At 37.6% G+C, this 22,541-nt stretch overlaps 1 protein-coding gene across 4 annotated transcripts in view; it reads right to left on the bottom strand.

Moving 5' to 3' along the window:
- Nucleotides 1-22,541, bottom strand: part of DOCK11 (dedicator of cytokinesis 11) — a 194,327-nt gene that overhangs the window by 58,157 nt on the left and 113,629 nt on the right. For 3 of the 4 annotated variants that reach the window (XM_049704675.1, XM_049704672.1, XM_049704673.1), the window contains exons 30-40: nucleotides 21,024-21,135; nucleotides 20,482-20,520; nucleotides 18,645-18,823; nucleotides 14,300-14,416; nucleotides 12,512-12,587; nucleotides 11,830-11,939; nucleotides 9,922-10,033; nucleotides 4,754-4,820; nucleotides 3,349-3,396; nucleotides 1,877-2,019; nucleotides 505-620 (exon numbers count right to left, since the gene is read on the bottom strand). In XM_049704675.1, coding sequence (XP_049560632.1) covers nucleotides 505-620; nucleotides 1,877-2,019; nucleotides 3,349-3,396; nucleotides 4,754-4,820; nucleotides 9,922-10,033; nucleotides 11,830-11,939; nucleotides 12,512-12,587; nucleotides 14,300-14,416; nucleotides 18,645-18,823; nucleotides 20,482-20,520; nucleotides 21,024-21,135 — 1,119 coding nt within the window. The remainder of the gene's footprint in view (nucleotides 1-504; nucleotides 621-1,876; nucleotides 2,020-3,348; nucleotides 3,397-4,753; nucleotides 4,821-9,921; nucleotides 10,034-11,829; nucleotides 11,940-12,511; nucleotides 12,588-14,299; nucleotides 14,417-18,644; nucleotides 18,824-20,481; nucleotides 20,521-21,023; nucleotides 21,136-22,541) is intronic. The other variant, XM_049704674.1, reaches the window with a different exon arrangement.

The following is a 22,541-nucleotide window of genomic DNA, read 5'->3' as shown; positions in this document are numbered from 1 at the left end:
GATAATTGCTTTTAATTTCTTCTTCTTCTTCTTCTTATTTTTTAATCCTAGCAATGATGATTTGTATCGAGAGGCAAGCATCTGAGAGAAACCACCAGGCACCTGACGAGGGAAGCCAGCCAGCCGGTCTGCCTGGACATCATCTGGCTTGACAAGATACCTCATCACAACGGGTGTTTGGATAAACTGACTCAATCATAATTTGGGCTAAAAATGACTGGATATTTTCATAGAAGTGTGAAAGAAAACTGTTTTTTAAACAGGAAAATAAAAGAGAAGGGAAATTCAGGGCAAATTAGTCCAATCCTCTCATTTTATGGATGTGGCACACGAGTCTCAGTGATTTCCCAAGGTCACACAGGAGCCAAACCAGGTCTGCCATCCAAGTTTCCTGACTGCTCACTGGGGGCTTTTATACTATACTAAGCTTCGTCTGACTAATTAGTTTTTGCATAATATTTTCTTTGCAATGATACCGACTGAGTTCTAACTCTTCATGTTTACCTTGAAGCACTGGGTGAAAAATGATATGGTATCTAGTACTGTTAGGGAAACTTCAGTAGCAGTATTGCCTTCAAGAAGTGCCTGATGGAAAATGTCTGCTTCAGTTGTTGCAGAACCTGGGATTTAAAAACAAAGAAAATTAAAACTGCCCAACACAGAGATTCACATAACGGTTTTGAATGACTTTCTCCTCCGAAGACTCAGAGAGAGAGACAAACACAAAGAAAGCAGGCTTTCAATACCTGCAGACTTAATGAGTTTCACTGTATTTACTCCTTAATCAAATATGGTCTGGGTTAATCAATTCCACTAATTTTTACTTCAGCTCTGTATCAACAGCTCTGCAACAAATAATTAGGTGCCCCCTTCTTTGGAGACAAGATTTCAGTGATGAACTATGGTGATGTAACCAGGAAATAACGCAGGAGGCATTTTAGGCTGTGCTGTTAATTATGTGTGCAAAAATGAGAAACTCATAGAAATGCAGCTACATTACATACAGTGGCGCCCTATGGCCAGATGTTTTCAATGATGCCAATGGTATGAGACGTTTCTAAATCAGGAGGAAAACAAAGCATCTGGGCCAACTGAAATACATAGGTTCATTATACTGATATTTTTACAAGTGACAAAGAGCAAAGCTGAAGGCTGTAAGACTTGCATTTTTTTAAAGGTCTTGACTCTATTAGCTCAGGTCCATCTGCTCAAGACATTTGCTTTTATTATTAGCCCTATCGCAAAGCCAGTTCTGCTGGCTTCCTTTTATGCAATCCCCAAAGGACTGTGTGGAAATGAACGTTTATCTCACTCTTTGACTTTTTTATTAATATTTGTTTCTCAGAGGATAGCTTCCATTTATATAACCCTGTAGCTTCCTCCTTGTCCTATTCGACTTGTCAGTACTTCAACCTGTGTGAAATACATCTTTGTCAAAATACTATTTACAGTTCTTTGATTTCTGCGGTCAGCTCAGCATGGATAATCCCTTAAGATCACTGAATGAACAATAGTAACTCTAAACAAATATTATACATACTATTATATCAAGATGCCGTTATTTGCATTAAAGTAGGAATAAAGGATATCGAATGTAAAATAATATAAGAACAATAATTCAAAGGGAAAATTAACTTCCTTGATATTGAACTAAGAAAAAAACCCATCATTACCTAAAATTGCTGAAAAATCCATGCATATCTTATCATATATTCACATATGATGAAATGACTGTTCATAAACAGAGATATGCAATTGTATCTATGTATGGGAAATGATTACCAATTGTATTGGAAATTTAAGCCAGTACTTCTTTAAGATTAAATAGTATTAATATCTGTTTCAAATGGGTACCCTACACACATTTTTCACTTACTGTGATTAAGTGTAAATGAACTTTCCAGGCTACTAAGATGCTGAAGCCGGGCCTGCATTATTCCTGATCTGTTTCGAAGAGCTGGCATGGTTTGCGATTTTCGGTCTATTCCGAAGTGTTTTGACATCCAGGCATCATGCACCCTAAAATAAATGTTAAAGTTAGGAAATGGAGCACTCTGAGAATACATCTCAACGTTAGATTTTTTAAACTAATAAATGACGAGGTTTCCACATAAACACTGTGTTATGCTCAGTATTTACTTGGCTTCAATGAGGCATCACTGGAAATTGTATGAAGCTTAATGTATATTATAATAGTTTATACTATACGAATACAAGTAAGGAATTTAGAGGGAGTTTCTTACTTCCCTTCTTCTTCTCAAAAATATCAGAGTGAAGTGGACAACACTCCAGTAAGATCCAGTCTTCTCTCAGGAGGTAAGGAAAGGCAAGAGTCAGAGAAAACAGTGAGAGGGATACTAGGAGTTGACGTAAGGTGGAAGAACTCCTGGCGTTAGATGTTTAAGAATGAGTGCCTATCTAATCTGTTTCTGGACCCAAGTTAAACTTGGAGCAGAAATTTTTACTCTATAAACATGTCTATTTGCACATTTTTCTTTGTTTTCCTTTAATTTTAAGGTTCCATTAAAAAAAATTACAACCGGGTAATACAGGAACTAAGGAAGAAAAGGAGTTTGTCTATCCTCTAATAAACATAGAGGGCGGGTCAGCAGAATCTTAGAGGTTAAGGTTCATGGTGGTAGTTACCATACTAGGTCTAAACCAGTTCCCAGTGCTGGGAAGACAGTGGAAATCATCCCTTGAATTATTAGGATGTTCCAGAGACTCAGCAATAAACCCCATCCAAACAGCCTCTTTAGTTTTTGGAAGTGCCATGGAATTTACTTAGAAAAAGAATTCTATTTGAATTCCTTTAATGACTAACTCTACCCCTGAAATATATCTTATTGAAATAAGTAATCTTTTCCTTACAGTTCCTCAAACATTTCCTTAAGTATTTATTTCACTAAGACTTACACAGCAAAAAGAAGAAATAAATAATATATAGTGCATGTCCCAATTGCTGTCGGGGATTTCTATTCACGTTAGTAACTGAGGTGAGTACTGACAGGTTGTAGATAAAAGTACAGATCTTACAGTTGTCCTCACTTTACGATTTCCTGCCTCCCCCTTGATCTAGCCCTTTCTCACATCCTTCAGAAGAGACAAGCATCTGTTCTAGGATTAGAGCAGAAACTCTGCATATCAGTCTAACGATTACCCTCTGGAAAACTTTAAAAATGTTCACATCAGATTAATTTCAACGTTGAGTTGACACGCATTAACTAAATCATGGGTATCCTAATGTCAACTCAAAATGAATCATCTAGGTTATACATGGCATAATTAAGGCTGCCCTCTGTTGGAAGAGAAGAAAAAAAGTGGAAATTGCAGTGCTATGGGAATTACCTTGCTATGTTTCTTTTCCCCATATATCTAAAGTGAAACAAACATACTCTAGAAAGAAAAACAATAGCATGTTAGTAAGATATTACCATACTTTGCATTTTAACAAGTAATATTTGAAAATTCATGTGTCACAAAGAACGACCCATTTAAAATCATATTACAATAATGTTTCGGTATACAAAAATAAATATGCAAATAACTACTTGCCATATTATATCTTTCTACATTTATCTGCTACAATTACATCAACACCAAAAAGCTCCATGTCTTCATATACAATTCTAATGACGTATTTTTTTTTAAAAACCGTCAATGCAAATCATCCCTTGTACTTTATAGTGTGTACCACACCAAAGGTCTCTAGCACAGTCAGTAACACCTAAAAAGGTTCTTAAGCAATTGGGGCAATTGCTATATTTTTTATAATGGCATTAAAATACTTTCTAGTATGGAAAATCTCAAACACATACAAAAGTAAAGAGGACAGCAAACTAAATCCCACATACCCAGCACCCACCAGCTTCAACAATTATCAGCTCATGGCCATTCTTAACTTATACCCCAAACAGGTCCCATGCTCTCCCTCCACACTCCCTACCGCCTTTATTTTTTTAAAGTAAATCCCCAACATCATATATTTTCATTAGTAAACATTTCAATATAATTAGAGTAGTTTCTTTAATCATAACTTTTATTTGCTGACATTTTCTGCAAAATTTTGAAAGACTTTACTAAGTTTTTATGCATAGATTACCCTCTTTGTGTTTTGGTAGACACACACGGTATCATATATGTGTACTATTTATTTAGAAATTTCTTACATTTCATTCTAATTTTTCTTTTAGCTTTCAATAATGACGTAAAAATAGCTCAGCATACAATATAGGACAATTTCCAACCTCCACCTAGGAAAAAGGCTAGATTTTTTTTCCCTAAGGACCTTGCAATGGAGATATATATATATATATATATGGAAATATATATATATATATGCATTTCTGAAGTGAGTAGAATTACTCAGCTCTACATAAGAGTACAAATTCTAAATTCCAACATTTAAGCTGCTCCATTAAGCCAGCATCTGCTCTAAATGAATGATTTAGGACAGCTGATGCCACTTCCAGTTTTCCAGATCACAGAAAGACTCCTGATGGTCTGCAAGGATGCACTATTATTAGCTAGAGTTTTCTATAATATCACAAGTATTTCATTTCCATGTTTTTCTTCTATCTGTGTGTTAAGAACCTGTACATCAGCCTCTAAACTATCAAAATAGTTTAACATTTCCTACATTATTAACAAATATGCTGTTGAAAACAGAAAGGGGGTAATATTTTATTATGTATAAAAATTAAGCTCCCAAAAATAAGAGGAAATTTTATGAAAATAAGTTAATATAACTTACTCTAGAAGTATAAGGATGTTTATGAGCTCCTGAGGAGATACTTTATTCCAGTAGGTTAAGAGTGTATCTGAAAATGGAATGAATAAAGTGTTACGTCTTGAGATAGCATAGATCTTACAGCAAATAGCGCAGTGAACTCCAAAGTACCAATAACTTAGTTTCAGCAACCATTAACTCACAGCCAATTCTGTCTCATCTATACCCTCTCCTCCTATCTCATCTCACTGCCCAATACCCACACTGTATTCTTTTAAATTAATCCCAAATATACCTTTTAATCTGTAATTATTTCAACTTCAACAATTATTTTTATGTATTTTATAAACGTTCTTTCGGATGGCTTCATCCCCGAAGACAGAGGAAGGGAAGTAGACCTGGGATTTTTAATAAGCTTCCTAAAATTTTATGCAAGATGGTGCGTTTAAGTACACTTTTCGGAAGGTAGGGTCAAGCACCTTCGCCTGCTACTCAAAGGGCTCTGCGAACCAAACAGTCTGAGAACTTTAAACTTTAGAGGAAGAGACTGATAACTTTCTTTTTCCTCTTTGCCTTCGGATTATCAACCTTGAAGTCCTGGCAATATACAAACATACAGACACATTAATGGAACAACTATTTCAGATATAAATGTCCCTTAAACCTATCACATATACTTCTCTTTGGAGCTGTTCCTTTTTTTTTTTTTACTTCAAAAACACTCATGGAGACGTTTTTAAAAAGAAAAATATTGCCCTCACTTAACTTTCCATTCCTTTCTTATCCTGTTCAGATATAACTAATGGTGTCAGCAGGTCCACTTCCAAATTTAAAAACCTGGTAGGGATCGCAAAAGTAGGCAATGACGGGGCTTCCCTGCTGGCGCAGTGGTTGAGGGTCCGCCTGCCGATGCAAGGGACGCGGGCTCGTGTCCCGTTCCAGGAAGATCCCACATGCCACGGAGTGGCTGGGCACGTGAGCCATGGCCGCTGAGCCTGCGCGTCCGGAGCCTGTGCTCCGCAATGGGAGAGACCACAACAGTGAGAGGCCCGCATACCACAAAAAAAAAAAAAAAAAAAAAAAAAAGTAGGCAATGACGTAATGGCCTGCCCCGCGAGAGCCTCTGAAGATAGGGATGGACCACTAGGTAATGTTGGCTAAACGGAGGGGTGACAGGGAGGGAAGAGTGTGTGGGTTTTGACTTTATTTCCCCAATTTACTCAAGACCATGAGTATTGATAGTTTTCAACGTTTATAAAATACTGATCATCAGGAATAAGATGCTAACATAAGGTCAAATTAGATTTGTTTCAAAAATAAAGTGAGCGCTGACTTCCGGTCCACCCCTCCGCCTTCGGGCGCCCTTCCGGCTCAGCGTAGCATGGCTCTCCCAGAAGTCACCGCGTTTCCGGTCTCTCCGGCCTCTCGTTACAGGCCGGCTCGCAGGCCTCGTCTTCTGCGCACTGGCTCTTCCCGCCAAAAGGAGGCTCGGAACTCCTTTCCGCTGCCAAACCGGGCCCTTCTGTCTACCCCCGAGCCATCCTCACACCGGCCTTGTGCTCTGAAGCCTCTTCGCAGGTCTGTAGAAGGGGTGAAACTCTCGTCCCGTCCGCGGCCCAGCTCTAGTCAGCAGCCCTTCCACCATTTGGCCGGCGGCGGTTTGTCTCCACTGTTTCCCAGTCCCAGTCAGGGAGACGAGATGCAGGCGGGCAACGTGGGTGGAGGAGACAAGGAAAGTGGCCAGAGCTCTCCCGCAAGAGGTGAAATGCAGGTTAGCGTCAGTGATTTGTCTTCTGACGCTTTTAAAAAAGCCTGGCTAACACTAAAAGAGGTCCATGACAAGGAGCTACGCCGTCTCCACGGGAAACTAACCAGTCTGAGGAAAGAGCGATTGGCAGACAGAAGGCAGGCGGGCTCCAGAGCCAAAATTAAAGAGTTGCTGGAGCAACAGAATATCCTGAATGTCACCATCAATGACCTGCAACGTAAGTTAAGCTCCAAAGTATGTGACCGCTGTTCAGTGAACGAAATATACAGGAAGACGCTACAGAAAGAATATGACCGTATCCAACAACAAAATATGAAGGTTATTGCTGAGCTCACAAAAGAAAGGAATAAATTGAAAGAAGAAAATAAACGGCTTTATGCGAGACTAAAGCTGAAGGAGCAACAGCTTTATCCTTCTAGTTCTGATAGTGATGACGGCTTCATTTTCCGCACTCAAAAGAAGGGGCTCGCTTTTACAGTCAGGGACCCTCCACCCACATTTCAGTTGCGTCCGCCCTACAGACGGGTAATGCCATCAAATACTGAACAGATGAAATCTGGAGACAAAAAGGAACAGCAACAGAGTTCCGAGCCTCCAATTCCATTTTATAGTAAGGACCCCACTGTGGTGCCAGAGACCCCTCTGGAGAGTTCCTCTAACAGCAGCAGGCCTCCCACAGGAAGGAGTGCCAACCAGAAGTCACCTGCAAGTCTTCCTTTAACATCTGCACCTGGCGCTCAAGGGGGGCATGGATTTCAAGGTGACTTAAGCCGTCCTGAAGACAGGCTTGGCAGTGCACAAAAGAAATCGATCTTCACACAGAAGAGCTCCACACAAAAGCGTAGAGCTCAGAGTCACTTCTCTTGGAGCCCTTCCAGTGTTTCTGCGGGAGAAAACCCACCTACTCCATTAGTACCTGCAACTACAGATGAATATACGCTTGATGATACTAACTCATTTCCTCATTTTACACAGAGAAAGGGAAAGCCCCCTTCATATGTATTTCCTCTTGACTATACATCTCGTGGGAAAAGATCAGCGGCTCGTCTTTCTCAATACAAAACTGGATTTTCGGTGAGACATAGCTGTAACCAGCCACCTTCCAATGAAGAGGTGACTGCGAGGAAGCATACTGCTGAATCTACAGGTGCAGCTGGTGCTGATGAGCCACAAGGTGAGACCCAGATTTCCACTTTGGGGTCTACAATAAAGAGAAAAGCCGGGGTACAGCCAGGAAGAAGGAAGTAGCTTTCCCTCTTCCTTTCTCTTAAGGAGACTGCTTTTCTTTTCCAAGAGAACAGTCTTGCTGTCAATTCAGACTGTGTAATTGATAACCCCTGACTCTGATACACTTCTCAGAATATAATATACAAAGCAATGAGACCTACACAAAAGTTGGGCAAATGACTAAGACTTTGAAACAGTGAATTATTGCCAGTTAATAAATTTCAGCTACAGAGAAGGAAACTCATTCTTCAGAATCCCTGTACTTTGATATGGAAGTGTAGAGTCTACCATCTTTTTGCTGAAATTAAGTTGCTACTGTTTATGACTGTAAGAGTTCAACATTTAAATGCATATAGAGTAACGAAAGTGAAATATTTACTGGACTTGACAAGGTATAACGAAAGTGAAATATTTACTGGACTTGACAAGGTATAACGAAAGTGAAATATTTACTGGACTTGACAAGGTAACTAGAATACATTCATTGAGAAGGACCAAGAAGCAGATATTTTTTGGAATAAAACGAGTATGACTTAACAGATACCATGCAGCATGACTTTACACTTACAAAAGATGAAGAGGAGATGTGACTGTAAGACGAGGGGGAACTATGAAGTTCTCAAGAAACAAAGCATTTATGGTTTTACCCATGACATGAAGAAAGCAGCCAGTGGCTTGTCACTGGTTAACACTGTATGTGGCATGTGGGCATGTGGGGGTGTGTGCACACGTGTACTGGGTGGAGGAGAGGAGAACTAGTCAACGATGCATCTCCCTCTCCTCCTTCCTTCTCTCTCTCCCCCTACCACCCTCCTTCTTACTTTCCCTGGGCTGTGGTGGTATTCAACTACTTTTTTCTTTTTCTCTCCAGTTTTTTGTTTTCCATGTTGCCTCTTGGGCCTTAAAAAAAAAAAAGACAAATTTATTGAGTGAATTCATGTGCCATAAAACTCACCCATTTAAATAGTGCCCAATACAGTAGTTTATGGTACATTTAAAAACTTATAAAACCACCAGTTTTAGAATATTTTCATCACCCTAAAGAAAAAAAACCCATACATATTAGCAGTCACTTTCTATACTCCCCCATTTTTCACCTTGTGGGGAGACAAAAACAGTGAGCTGTGGCTGTAGTTATTAACTGATCCGTTATCTCCTGGAATGAAATACCACCAGAGTTGAAAATGATTTCCCTTTACTGTTTTCTTTCCCCAAACATGGAGGCTTATCACATAGCCTCAATAATCTTTGATGTTTACTCTAAATCGTACATTCTTAGAACTTGAAGATTCTAGTTATTTAAACCTGTTTTATTAATATACTTTAGAATTAACCATTCATATCTAGCTTTTGATTTGTTTCAATGTTTGTAAGTGAGTTAACTATCAACTTATTTTATGTTCTTATGTGCTGCCTTATTACAAAAAAAGATTTAATATTTACTAAAAATGAAATAAAAAAATAGAAAATAAGTAAAATTTAACTACTGTATTATGATGATCAGAACCCAGGTGCTTTTTTTTTTTTTTTTTGAGCAAAAACAGAAAAGGAAGAAAGGGGAGGGAATTGTGTAAACAAATGTGGTATTGGGAGTAAGATTTTACTTCCAGAGGACATGCAGTTTATGAAAATCCTTTGGTTATATTTTATAAGGTAAAGAGGAAATGGTAATACTAGTTAATAATACAATTGTACACCAAGGAAAAAAGAACAGAGCCTGGAAAAGAATGTGACACCATGCAAAACTGTATAATGGTACTGCAAGAGATAACAACGACATTCCTTACCCTCAAAGAACCCTTCCTGTCTTTTTGTTTGCTTCTGATTTTCCAGATCCTGGGTCAAATAAAAGCTAAAGTGTTAACTGGTTATTGTTATTTTTTTCTGTTTACGTTGGTCATTTAATGCATTATATGCTCTGCATGAAAAAAATGTTTAGCACTTCTAAAACTATTGCCTCACTTTAGAAACTAATTTTTAAATCAAAAAAAAAGTTATTGCAAAGAATCAAACTTGTATGACCGAAATGAACCTATTTTAAGTTAAAATATAGGAACATTCTAAGGTCAGAGTCTTCAAAGTTCTGTTTCTAATGTGCATGTGTTCTACATGCAGATGATGGTCAAATATTTGTTGCATGAACTTGTAAACCTGTGAGGGTGGAGTACAGTCCACGATTAATATGCTGGTAACTCACCTTCAGAAATCATTTTTACTATATACAAATAGCACATCAAGAGGCTTCTGATTTCATACTGATCCAATCGGTTATACTGAGATACACTACTCCTTGCAGAACTCTGCCGAGTCTGTAATACAAAGATAGGACTTTTCTGAAACAATATTGGTACTGTAGCTTCCCATAGCCTTTAACTCAATAACTGTTTTAACCATTAGTCCTGTTTGGGAAAATTCTAAGCATAAATCCACATTTTATATCACATTTGGAAGGTAAATGGGCTGACTCTTCTTTGCTACTGTACCTAATAATATCACTGGAAATTACCTTGCAGTCTTCATCAAGATATAGCTATGAATATACTGTGTATGTTTCATTCCCATAGGTCCTGTGTTTTAGTAAGAAAACATTTTGAATAATCATATGTGGCTATTCCAGGAAAAAATAGCTTTTACGTCAAGGAGAAACTTAACTAAGGTACATCGAAGCATAAGAAGCATTTTAAACTCTTTAACTTCAATCTCTCCTTAGAGTTTATTAAAATCCAACGTCTAAATAATAGGTCAGAAAATCTATCTTAAAAAGGCTTAATGACATTACAAGATAATTTTACTAAGGAGGACCCAGTAATACTTCAAAGCAGTGATGTTCCTATTATTTAGTGACTTTTGTTAAAATATCAGTTAAAAATGACAAGATCTGACTTATTTGGGGATTTGTATGAATACAGCAATGACAATCTCCTAACGAATGTACCCTTGTTAGAAACCAATACTTTCAGCTGAGCTAACCTGGGCTGGGGATAGATATTTACTAATCTAGGACTCACCAAGAACGTCTACTTGGAGCAAAACATCTAGGTCCTGAACGCTTGCTAGCTGTGTGGCTACTGGCAAGTCATTTAACCTCTTTGTCCTTTATGTGTCTTACCTATGACAGTGTCTGTTGTCTTAATTCTAAATGGTGTGAAATAAGAACCTTTATGATTAAATTACTAACTATGCAAAGACTCAATGGAGTATATAGTCCAGTGGTTCTCAAGGGGTGGTTCCCAACCAGCAGCATCAGCATCACCTGGGAACTTAGAAATACAAATGAGCAAGCCCCCAGACTGACAGAAACAGAAATTCTGGGGATGAGGCTCAGCTATCCATTTTTATAAAGTTCCCCAGATGCACCCTAAGAATGCCATGATCTAGGAGAAGAAGTGCCGGAATTAGAAAACCTGGGTTCAGGCCTGGCCCTGCCATAGTTGTGTGGTTGTCCTAAGTCACAATCCCAGTTTTAATTTGTAAATTGAGAGTTGGAATTTATTATTTTTATGGACCCTTCTAACTCTAATTTTATTTGATTCTCTGATTTTACGTAGCAGCGTGACAAGGCTTTACTGGTCTAAAGTGAGGTTTCTCTGTCTCAAGGCAGACATATCCCAAACTTCAATGTCAGGCTTGAAATAATTTGATAGAAGAGTTAGAGAATATATTGTGATTAAGTGATTCTGGGATGCTGAGATCATCCATTTGGGGACCTAATTTTTCTTCTCCCATGTTAATGTCATTACTCTATTACAAAAGAATAAAAAGCTGAATCCTGCCAGGGAGTGATTTAAGTGACAAGGTACATTAGGCATTTTAAACTTGAACCTTCCCTCTCTAGAACAGGTTTACAGAGTGCTAGGGTTAAAGGAAGTATTCAAAGTTGGAACTCTTAAAGATGAATGCCTTATCCTCTATAAACAGTTTTAAAATATCCAAGCAGCAGGTGCCAGGATAGGAAGGAACTGCTACAACATCCAAGCATTATGGGATGCTTTTTAAAGATCCAGTACAGACTACAGGAGAGTAGAGAGACCCCTATTTGCATAAAAAGAAAGACTGCTGTAGCTTAACACATCACTAGGGTTATCCTATATACTTAGGTTCTTACATTTTCACCAGTGCTGCCCTGATCTGGAAATCCTGTTGCTCCTTCTGGGATGAGGGAACCTCTCGAATCTTCCCTCTTAATTCCATGTCCATTTTGAAAAGACCCATAAGCTGGAAAAAAGCCAAGTCCTTGTTAGCAACAGGAGGAACTGTCAAAAATAATTTTAAAACTAAGCACTGGGTTAATTTAAGTAAAGACATATTTTAGGAAATAGATCTTGGTCATCTAAAATGTGAAGTTTATATATTACATCAAAACACCATAAGAAGCCAAATAAAGGGTAAGCAATTTTTTTCCCTTGAAACACTTTAACGTGTATGAAACTACAAGAAATTCCTTGCAAGTCATAAATAAAGGCAAACAATTAGATAATTTTATAGATAAGGAAATTTGGCCCAGAAAAAGGAAGTGTCTTGTCCAGGACTGGAGACAGATGATTGGAAACCAGTGTTTTTCTCATTATCCTTTATTTTCTTAGTATACTAAGCTAAATTTTATACAAGCTGAGACAAGGAAACCTAAGCAAAGAAATGTGGCTGCAAGTGTAAGATTTTAATTAAACTTTAGTAGAGATTGTGCTATGTATAGTTTTTATTATGAAATATTTCAAAAATACAGAGAAGTATAGGGTACATTTCTAAACAGCCATGCCACGTATAATCTTTAAAGGACTTTTAATTACCGGTGTCTTTGTCAGTGCTCAGACTCCCTCTACTTGTAGGTGAAGCGAAGCCACATGCAAACTCGTCTCTGGATGCCTGTAACACAGTGTGATACCTCTGTCATTTAAATACATTTGTACACTAGGATAAGAAATCGGAATTAACAATGAGATGGTACCCTAATTTTAAACAAAGCTCACTGTGAAAGTCTAAATCACATATCAGTATTGGTATTTAGGGGACATCTCTTTTAAAAATGGATCCTGGGGGCTTCCCTGGTGGCGCTGGTACCATGAGCCATGGCCGCTGGGCCTGCGCGTCCGGAGCCTGTGCTCCGCAACGGGAGAGGCCACAGCAGTGAGAGGCCTGCGTACCACACACACAAAAAAGAAAATGGATCCTGGTACACTGTTACAACCATGACCTCTGGCAAAGTGACACAACTCTAGGTGGCTGGTAAAAGCTGCAAACTGGTGTGATCTGAACATGATTCCATTCTCCTCCTTGAAGCAAGGGCAATACTAGAAAGAGAGGTGTGACCAGAGGCCCTACATGATCTTGAGTTGCAAAAGAAAGAACAGGTAAGTAAAATATTTCCAAATATCACTGTCAAATGTTGTGGAGTAAGCATAAGCATGAGTAACTGTGTTTGTGAAGAAAGGCTTGCTTGCCACCCAGGTAAGCGATATAGCGTCCACATTTAGCTGATTTACATAATCGGGAGGTACAGGCAATCAAGTGAGGCTTAAAAGCAGCTTTCTCAGGAACCCAGGGTAGGCTTGACAAATCTACGGACATTTATTATGGGGAATTTCCAAAGGAAGCTGTAAAGGACACAGTTTCACCTGCCACCCAACAATGTGACTTGGCTACTGAACATGTGAAGGTGATCTTGGGCCAGACAGAACGTGGAGTGGGCGGGGGGCAGGAGTTATTAGTCGCACTGGACAGACTGTAAAGTATACGCCACATTTTAAAATGGCAATTGGTAAAATGGAGCATGTCCAGAAGACTCCAACCAAGAAATGTAAAGGGTTTGAAACAACAAATGATGAAGTGGAGATATCTGGCCTGAAGAAAAATTGAGAAGGGACATGTGTGAAGGGGTATCACGTGGAGGTAGAAATGGATGTATCACTAGAAGGCAAAACTAGGACCAGTGGGTAGAAAATCTTGTAGATCTAATGTGAGAAGGAAAGTTTTCATTACTACTATGGCAAAATGTTGTTTTGCCAAGTGGAAGACTGATCACCTCCAAAGTTCCTTTCAACTCTAAGATTCTAAGGGGAGAAAAAAGCACAGACCAACTGTGATGAGTTAAAAGCCACTCATCAGCAAGTGCTGTAAGGAGGCTGTCAAAGAGGAGGAGAAGCAAAGGAATACAGTTTAATCCCTGGTGCCTAATATTTTGCAAAGTGAATGTTTTGTTCAGTTTTCCGGTTGAATCAATATATGAAGGCATGTAACAGCAGCAAATATTAAAAAGAAAACACTGAGCACAGAGGATTCTTGGTGTTCTCTTGGACCTCGTTACTCAAAGTATGGTCCTTAGACGAGAAAAAGCCAAGAGCCTGTTTGAAACGCATAATCTCAAGCTCCACCCCAGGGCTACCACATTAGAATCTCTGTCTTCATTCCCCAGGTGATCCATATGCACATTAAGATTTGAGAAGCACTGCTCCAGGAAGAAGTATAAATTTAAAATGCTGTAAAAGGTGCACTATTGAGACCATACAGCGTATGACCCTAATTCTGAATACAGTCAATAAAACAGGATAAAATGCCAATAGAAACACATTACTACTTACAGAATTAGGCATGGCTGCACAAGAATACAAGGTATCTCGACCTGCTAGTCGCTGTATATTTTCCAAAAGCAGTCCAACAAATGGGAGGTACAATTGTGCTATTTTGGCTTGTTGGTTCTGAAAAATAATTATCAAAAGCTTAATAGATATATAATATGCCTGTATTACAAATAAAGTTGGCTCCATCTGTCCGTTTAAACACTAAAAGCAAGCTAATATCCATAACAAATTAGTGAAGCATGAGTCTATTTATATTCATAGTCTCTAACTGCTACACCACTTTGTTGGTATTTGAATTTATATACAATAGAGAGTCGAAGCACATCCCTCAAACATCACTACATAACAGGCAAAAGTTTATTTTTTTTTAATAGCAGATCATATTAGTCCTGCTCTTTAACTCCAGCAAGGGTTGAGTTTGAGGAGAGCAGGGATCCTGTCTGTCTTGTTCACTGCTTCATCCCCAGTGCCTGGGCACATAGTATATGGTCAATATACATTAGCTGAATGAATGAATAGATGGAAGAAGTAAAAAACTCGTGAATTACTGTATTCATTCAAGAAATATGTCTTTGCTTTGAGTAAAGCTGCAATTAAAATAACGTGATCTTGGCCCCCTAAATCAATTATACAACTTGGGAGATTGATATATTTGTAAATATGCAAGTGAAGCTGGCCACTGGTCATCTTAATGAATGTGGTACCTCTTATACAAATTTATTTATTGCTTTTCTCAGCTACAGACATTCCTCACCAGATATGGACATACATTCAAATCAGCCAAACCAGTGGTTGTGATGGCACAAGAGTTGCCCTCCATACTTTAGGACTTTGGGAGGTTTGTCTGTAGACTTAGATAAGGCCTCTAGGGTACAATGGTTAACCTATAGAATACAGATCAATAGTGTCTCATAGTTCCATTTATTCTTGAAATTGAACAATTTTTCATATGTTAATTGTCCATTTGTACTTCCTCTTTTATGAGTTTCAGGAACTCTTAACAGACCTACTTCTAATACACAACCCTAATCAGTAATAGTCTCTATCGCTAGGAGATTCTGGTTCAGTAGGTCTGGGCTGGGTCCCAGGAATCTGCCCCAGATGGTGCTGATGTGCACTGAGGTTTGAGAACCACTGATCTAGTTCAATATCCTGCTCAAGGCAAGAACAGCCCTTACCTGCATCCTTGACAGACGGTTAGTTTTTAAACTTCTTAAACACTCCAGCCCTTTCAGAGGTTCTGTTAGAAAAATCCTTTAGCAGTTAAGTTCTACCTGCTAGTTATAGCCCACTTCCACTTTACATGGCAACCCTTTAAATATTTGGAGACAATTACCACAAATTGTCTTAATTCACTCTTCACAAGGCTAAATAGCTGTTACTACTTTCCTTTATTCTTCACATGGCTTTGATTTCAAGAGTTTCCACCATCATCATCACCCTTTCTCGGCAGTTCTCTAATTTTCCAGGGTCCCACTTAAGATTTGAGAGGCAGTATAGTCTAGTGGTTAAGAGCACAGATTTTGAATTTTAGACACATGAATTCCAGCTCTCCTGTTACTAGTTACTTGATTGTGATCAAGTCACAACCACAGTTTTCTCTCTTTAGTAAGATGGGGATAATAACAGTGACATTAATTCATGTAAGCTAATGTTTAATACAGTGCCTGGCATATAGTGAGTCCTCAATAAATTTTAGCTACTATTATTAATATTATAGCTTCTAGATGGGAATTCATTTTAGTTCTGATAGTGAATGATCACTAGGGAAGGAGATACTACACCTTTCTCAGGTGAACAGGAACACAGGAAAGCATGCAGTCAGGGCAAATACATTAAAAGTTTTGTCTGCACAAAAGACAGAAAACCATCTAAGAATCTATTAACAGAAGACAGTTTAGATAAATAGAATAAGGTATATCCATATGATGGAATACTATGCAGATTTAAAATAAATACAGATCAAGTCTTCAGGCTATATTGTTAAATGACAAAAGAAAAATGCATAATGGTTTCTATTATATATTTATATATATACATATATATATAGCATATTGGCTTGTGCATGCATAAAATAGAAGTTTATATAAGAAACTGATAACAGTAGTTGCTTCTGGAGAGATGAATTGAGGCATGGAGGTAAGGAATGGGAGAGAGGCATTTTGATTCTCTTTTTTAACATGTGTGTAAGATTACCATAAAAAAAAAAAAAGAAAAAAAAAAATCTGCCCACAGTCCAAGCAGAAATTGCAATTCTTAGGAGTCAACATCACTTGCAGTGGTACAGGAACTAACACAGACCCCAGGATAAATGTTAGATGTTGGATATTCTTGTTCTGGGTAGGAAAGATGTCTCATGGTATTAGGAGGGCTCCCAAAGCAGTTTTTGAGTAGCACATAATAGGGACCAGTGACATCTCCATAATTTCATTAGAGGAGAGGCTGAGGAAGGCAACATGGTCGGAATGGGGGGTGGCGGTGACTAGGAGATCTAGTCTCAAAGCAGCCTTTCCACAGGAAGAATTTTTTTCTTGACTGTATTTTTATTTGGGGTCACTTTGGGGGACCCAATGGAAATTATAGAGGCTCAAAGCTCCCCTCTCTGCCCTCACCTTGGCATCATCATTAATGGTGAACATGTTTTAAGTGAATGTATCAATATTTGACAAATGATCTCTTACTCAGGCCACCTGTGAAGTCTTTGGACCATACAGAGAAAGGGAATGAAGCAGGTCCATGAAGCAAAGTTTTACTGGGGAGAATCCTATACACACTTAAAACCTGTCAGAAGATTTTGAACAAAGAAAGGGCTTTAGAAATTACTGAAAGGGTAATGAGGCTGGCATCTCAATCTTTCCCATAGTCTAAAACCTCAAACACTCAAAGAGGCAGAGTGTTATTTACAGATAACAACAGTGATGTGTGTGTGTGCATGTGAGTACATATACTGCTCTCAGAATTTTAAAAAGTAAATAATGTGCAAATATGTGATATAAAATATTTAAAATTCTACCTCTAGGTAAGACACTAGTGAAATCCGATATTCCTTCACTTTCATCTAAGGAGGCAGGGGAAAAATTACAACTTCCTGCTTTAAGAACAGGAACTTCATTTTGTACTTTTCCCACAAATTCTTTGAAATCATGGCTAAAGACATTTTCCTCCGCTACTACTAGGTACAAACAGAGCCCAGTGGTAACTGGCATTTTTAAAGCTTTGACAAAGCTTGGTTGGAATGGATGACTTTAAGATATCTTTTCATTTAGATATATTATGCCAGTTAACTTACGTTAAGTCAATATCAACATTCACACACACACAAAAAGTGGCACATAAGAGAGCAAACCACACAAAATGGGAGTATGTTGTTATAACTATAATGTGGAAAAAAACGATGCAAATTTCAGTAAGTAATAACATCTGAAAGCTAAAGAGTTTAAGTCTACTTTAGGATAGAATTATATGAAGAAAACTAGCAAAATTTGTAAGTAAAACAAATCTTCATAATTAAAGAAATCTAATTGGATGTAGCTGGCAGGCATTTTCTGTTTTTTAAGGACAAATGGGAATACTGTAGAAAAAGAATAAGATCCACCTCCAAGTCAGCCTTCCAAAGTAAATAAATGACATGATAGTTTTATTTAAATTTGAATGTAAAACAAAGGGACAAATTCTTAATTATGAAATAATATGTTACCTTGAGCCAGGTAAGTAAGTTAGGTTATTCTAAATCCATACAGTTTGCCATCTACTATTTGAAGCCCATAGGGTATAATGTTAATAAGATTTGAATATACCCTCCATCCCCATATATTAAGTTAAAGGTGCGGCAAAAAGCAACTGCAGCTGTGGCCTTCACACATCGACAGTGTGTAATGTATGGAAGGTTTACAGCCACACCTACATTTTTTCAGTAAGAAGAAAAACTTCATATTTACATCTTTTATATATTGGACATACTTAATGTGTCACTATTAATCAGTTAATAATCAATAATAGCATTTATTTAGGGAGATATATTTAAGGATATATATTAAGTCGTGTATTTGAAAGAGTGCACATGGCTATAGTCGTGTAAGATTTTTTTAAAAAAATTCTAGTTTATGTAACAAATCATGAAGCAGCTGTGTTCTTTAGACATGATTTGAAAAACCAGTGTTCTTCTTCAACAGTTATCTGAACAGTATTTTTAAAACCTAATCATTTGAAACGGAAACAAAACGTATTTGTAAAAATAACTTCATCAATCCTCCTGTAATGTTCCTTACTGAAAACTTCACCTTGAACATAAAATCTTCTTAGAAACTAACTAATGTGATACTGATGATGATACGAATATCCTTACCTTATGCTGGTATCTAGTGTCAAATGCATGTTTTATCAAAAGATTCTTTATGACAGAGATAGCTGTATATCTGATATCATAATTGTCTTGAAGAGCAATGGAGGTTTCCCTCAGAAGTAGACCAACCAAGAAGTGATGCTTGCAATACTCATCTGATAAACTGTATTCAAGATTTGAATCTGCAGTATAATGAAATTTAAAACCCATTTATAAAAATATTCAAAAATTACTTTAACATTAAAGCACTATATTTATTACTTAGTCATATGTGACCATGTTAGCAAGAACTATATTGTTATTATTAACAAATATGAACAGTTCTTTTATCATACAGAATAAGCATGCAAAATTTTACAAGATACGAGCACTCATCGTTGGGGCTAGATGATAGCCTTAATGATAATTTCAGTCGGTAAGATAGTCCCTAGAATTCTTTGTTTTTCGAGATGCTTTTCCAATCTTAGAAATCTTAGGATAAAATCTAGAATGAAAGAATACCGTATTTGGCAATGTTTTAACACATTTCTTCATATCTGAAGAGATTTAGTTACAACTACAAATTGGAGTAATTCTCTACAGCAATACTTGATTCACTTATCTGTTTGTATTTGTAAAGTAGGAAAAGGAAGAGAAACTAGACAACTGAATCACTGTAACAGTATTAACTATTGACTGTTCTAGTAAATGTTCTGTATCGGCCCCAATACAATGGGGTACAAGAACAATAAGAAAAACAGCCTCATCTCACTCAAATTCATCACGCGAATACAAATCTTTTATTTCATAAAATTACCGCTTCAAACTATTTCTTTCACTTCCTTTTAGATCCTCAGTCCATTTTAAATCCCAGCTGCTAATATCCTGGTTGGGACTTGCCTTATAAACTGATTGGGTCACAATCAGAAGGGACTGTGACCAAGTTTAGTCATTTCTACGGTAAATTTCTACTATCTTTATTTCCTCTCCCGTACCCTTTAATTTTAGTTAGGCCATATAGCTGAAGGATATGTTTTCCATTTCTTTTCTGGCCTCTTCAGCACTTAATATAATGCTATATATTCAGTTAGGACTTAATAAATGCTAAATCAGATTTAATCCTAAATCCTCATCCCTTCTTTTCCCTGAATTCCTCAAGCCATCAATAAATACTGGGGGAAGTATCGGAGCTATACATGCTCAGAATCTAATAAGGGAGCAGTTGAATACGGGTGCTTGGGTTTTTAAATATTTCTTCTCCATTTTCACTGGCTGGCATTCAAGCACTGAAACTGGTGCTCAGCAGCTACCCTCCTAGAGACCGAGGTAGCTGATATCCTTTCTGCCATTGGTCATGCTCTTTTGTGAATCCCAACCACTTTCTATGCACAAGAACCAGTACGGACTAACGCAGGTGGCCTTATCTGGGTCGACTTTACAATGGTAGTAAGGTTTTTTACTTCAGGGGTCTGAATAAATCGAATCAGGTAGTTTCAGCCAACCTCCAAAACTGTGGCCAAGCAGTCATTAAGCAGGGTCAGAGAGAAGGGAGGCAAGCCTGGCAGAGATGAGACACACTTAAAGAACAGCTACCCTCTAGCCCCCATGCTGGCTTGAGCCAAAACTTGTTTTCTGAGGACGGTGTTTTAAAGTTGATTCTTCTAGCAATCAACACTCAAGCTGATTTTAAGAGTGAACAAATACACCACCTCCTAGGTTTTCTGGGTACATTAACTAAAGCCTCTTCTTGGCTAGGGAGGATTTAAAAAGCAACGAAAGCCCCCATCCATCTCAGCCATTCATGAAATCAATTGTTTTTAAAGACAGCAAACTACTTTAGAGTGAACCGAGTTAAACCTACCTACTGAAGTCAAACGGTCCACCGCAAATGAAAAAAAATCTAATTAATATATGAAAAGAAAAGGGACAAATAAAAAACATAGTAACATAAGAATAGTGCTACACAACAAAGCATTCAATAAAACTAGCAATGGAGATAACTGAAGGCATTTCATCAATTTAATACATACATATCACTATTTTACTCTGCCTTTATACTTCTCTTTTGATGTTCCATTCAGCAGAAATGTATTTATATGGTTTTTTCTTAATTCAGTCTCACATAAGAGTCCAAACAGTACTACAGAGAGCAATTTAACTGGTATCTGACATCTGTGTTTAAGCAGCAATCTATGTAACACACCTAATTTCTTCATTCTATGAATACTACCACTGACACTATAAAGGAAATGCCGAGTACCATTAACGAACCTATCTTCACATAGTAACAATTCTGACATTACCTTTAGATTGACTGGTTTAACTAGAAAACGTTATACTATACTAGCGCTAGCCAAAAACAGGAAAACACAATCCCTAATGATGGAAAACATAAATACATACCTTGAACTCGCTGAAGTTTAGGTTTTGCAAATGCCATTGGCAAATTCAGAGGAATGTAATGTTCGTGATTGCAAACTGTTTGCAGAAATTCAAACTTGTATTCAGCCAGGACCTAAACACAAAGAAATTATAACAGAACTCCTATTTAGTAGTCATTTACTATTTTAGTGATTAAATACAGTGCATTAATTTTCAAAACAGAAGTGTTTAGTATTTTAGGCATACCTTAAAATGTGACCTGTGCAGTAAAGAGTTAACATAGCAGGTCTAAGACTGCTCACCTTAAAAAGGCCTGCTTGCACGGTTGGTCATTGGCTGGCATTTGGGAAATTGGATTTTTTTTAATTATGTAAGTTTCAGGTATACAACATTATAATTGGACATCTGTATACACTACAAAGTGATCATCACCACAAGTCTACTTGCCATCCATCGGCATACAGTTTACACCCCCTTCACCATTCTGCCCACCCCCCAACCTCTTCCCCTCTGGTAATCACTAATCTGTTCTCTGTATCTATGAGTTTGTTTGGGGTTTTTTTTTTTCATTTCTCTTTTTACATTCCACATGTGAGCGAAATCATATGGTATTTGTCTTTCCATCTGACTTACTTCACTTAGCATAATACTTTTAAGGTCCATCCACGTTGTAAAATGGCAGGATTTCATTCTTTTTTATGTTTGAGTAGTATTCCATTTTATATATATACACATACAAAGACACACACACACTTACACACATATATACCACATCTTCTTTATCCATTCATCCATCAATGGACATTTAGGTTATTTCCTTATCTTGGCGACTGTAAATGATGCCACAGTGAACATAGGGGTGCATATCATTTTGAATTAGCGCTTTAATGTTCTTTGGATAGATACCCAGAAGTGGAAAAGTTGGGTCATATTATGGTAGTTCTATTCCTAAGTTTTTGAGGAATCTCCATACTGTTTTCCACAGTGGCTACACCAATTCACAGTCCCACAAACAGTGTACGAGGGTTCCCATTTCTCCACATCCTCTCTAACATTTGTTCTTTCTTGTCTTTTCAATAATAGCCATTCTAACAGATTATAAGGTGATGTCTCATTGTGGTTTTGATCTGTGTTTCCCAATTAGTGATGCTGAACATCTTTCCATGTGCTGTTGGCCATCTGTATGTCTTCTTTAGAAAAATGTCTATTCAGATCCTCTGCCCATTTTTAAATCAGATTGTTTTTGTTGTTGTTGAATTGTATTAGTTCATTATATATTTTGGATATTAACCCCTTGATGGATATATGATTTGCAAATATCTTCTCCCATTCAGTAGGCTGCCTTTTCATTTTGATGGTTTCCATCGCTGTGTAAAAGCTTTCTAGTTTGATGCAGTCCCATTTGCTTATTTTTGCTTTTGTTTCCTTTGCCTTTGGAGTCAGATCCACAAAAACATCACTAAGATGGATGTCAATAAGGTTACTGCCTACGTCGTCTTCTAGGAATTTTATGATTTCAGGTCTTACATTCAAGTCTTT

This window comes from Orcinus orca, chromosome X (genome assembly GCF_937001465.1).
Source record: "Orcinus orca chromosome X, mOrcOrc1.1, whole genome shotgun sequence".
Classification (NCBI taxonomy): Eukaryota; Metazoa; Chordata; class Mammalia; order Artiodactyla; family Delphinidae; genus Orcinus; species Orcinus orca.
This window is presented reverse-complemented; position numbering and strand designations above follow the sequence as displayed.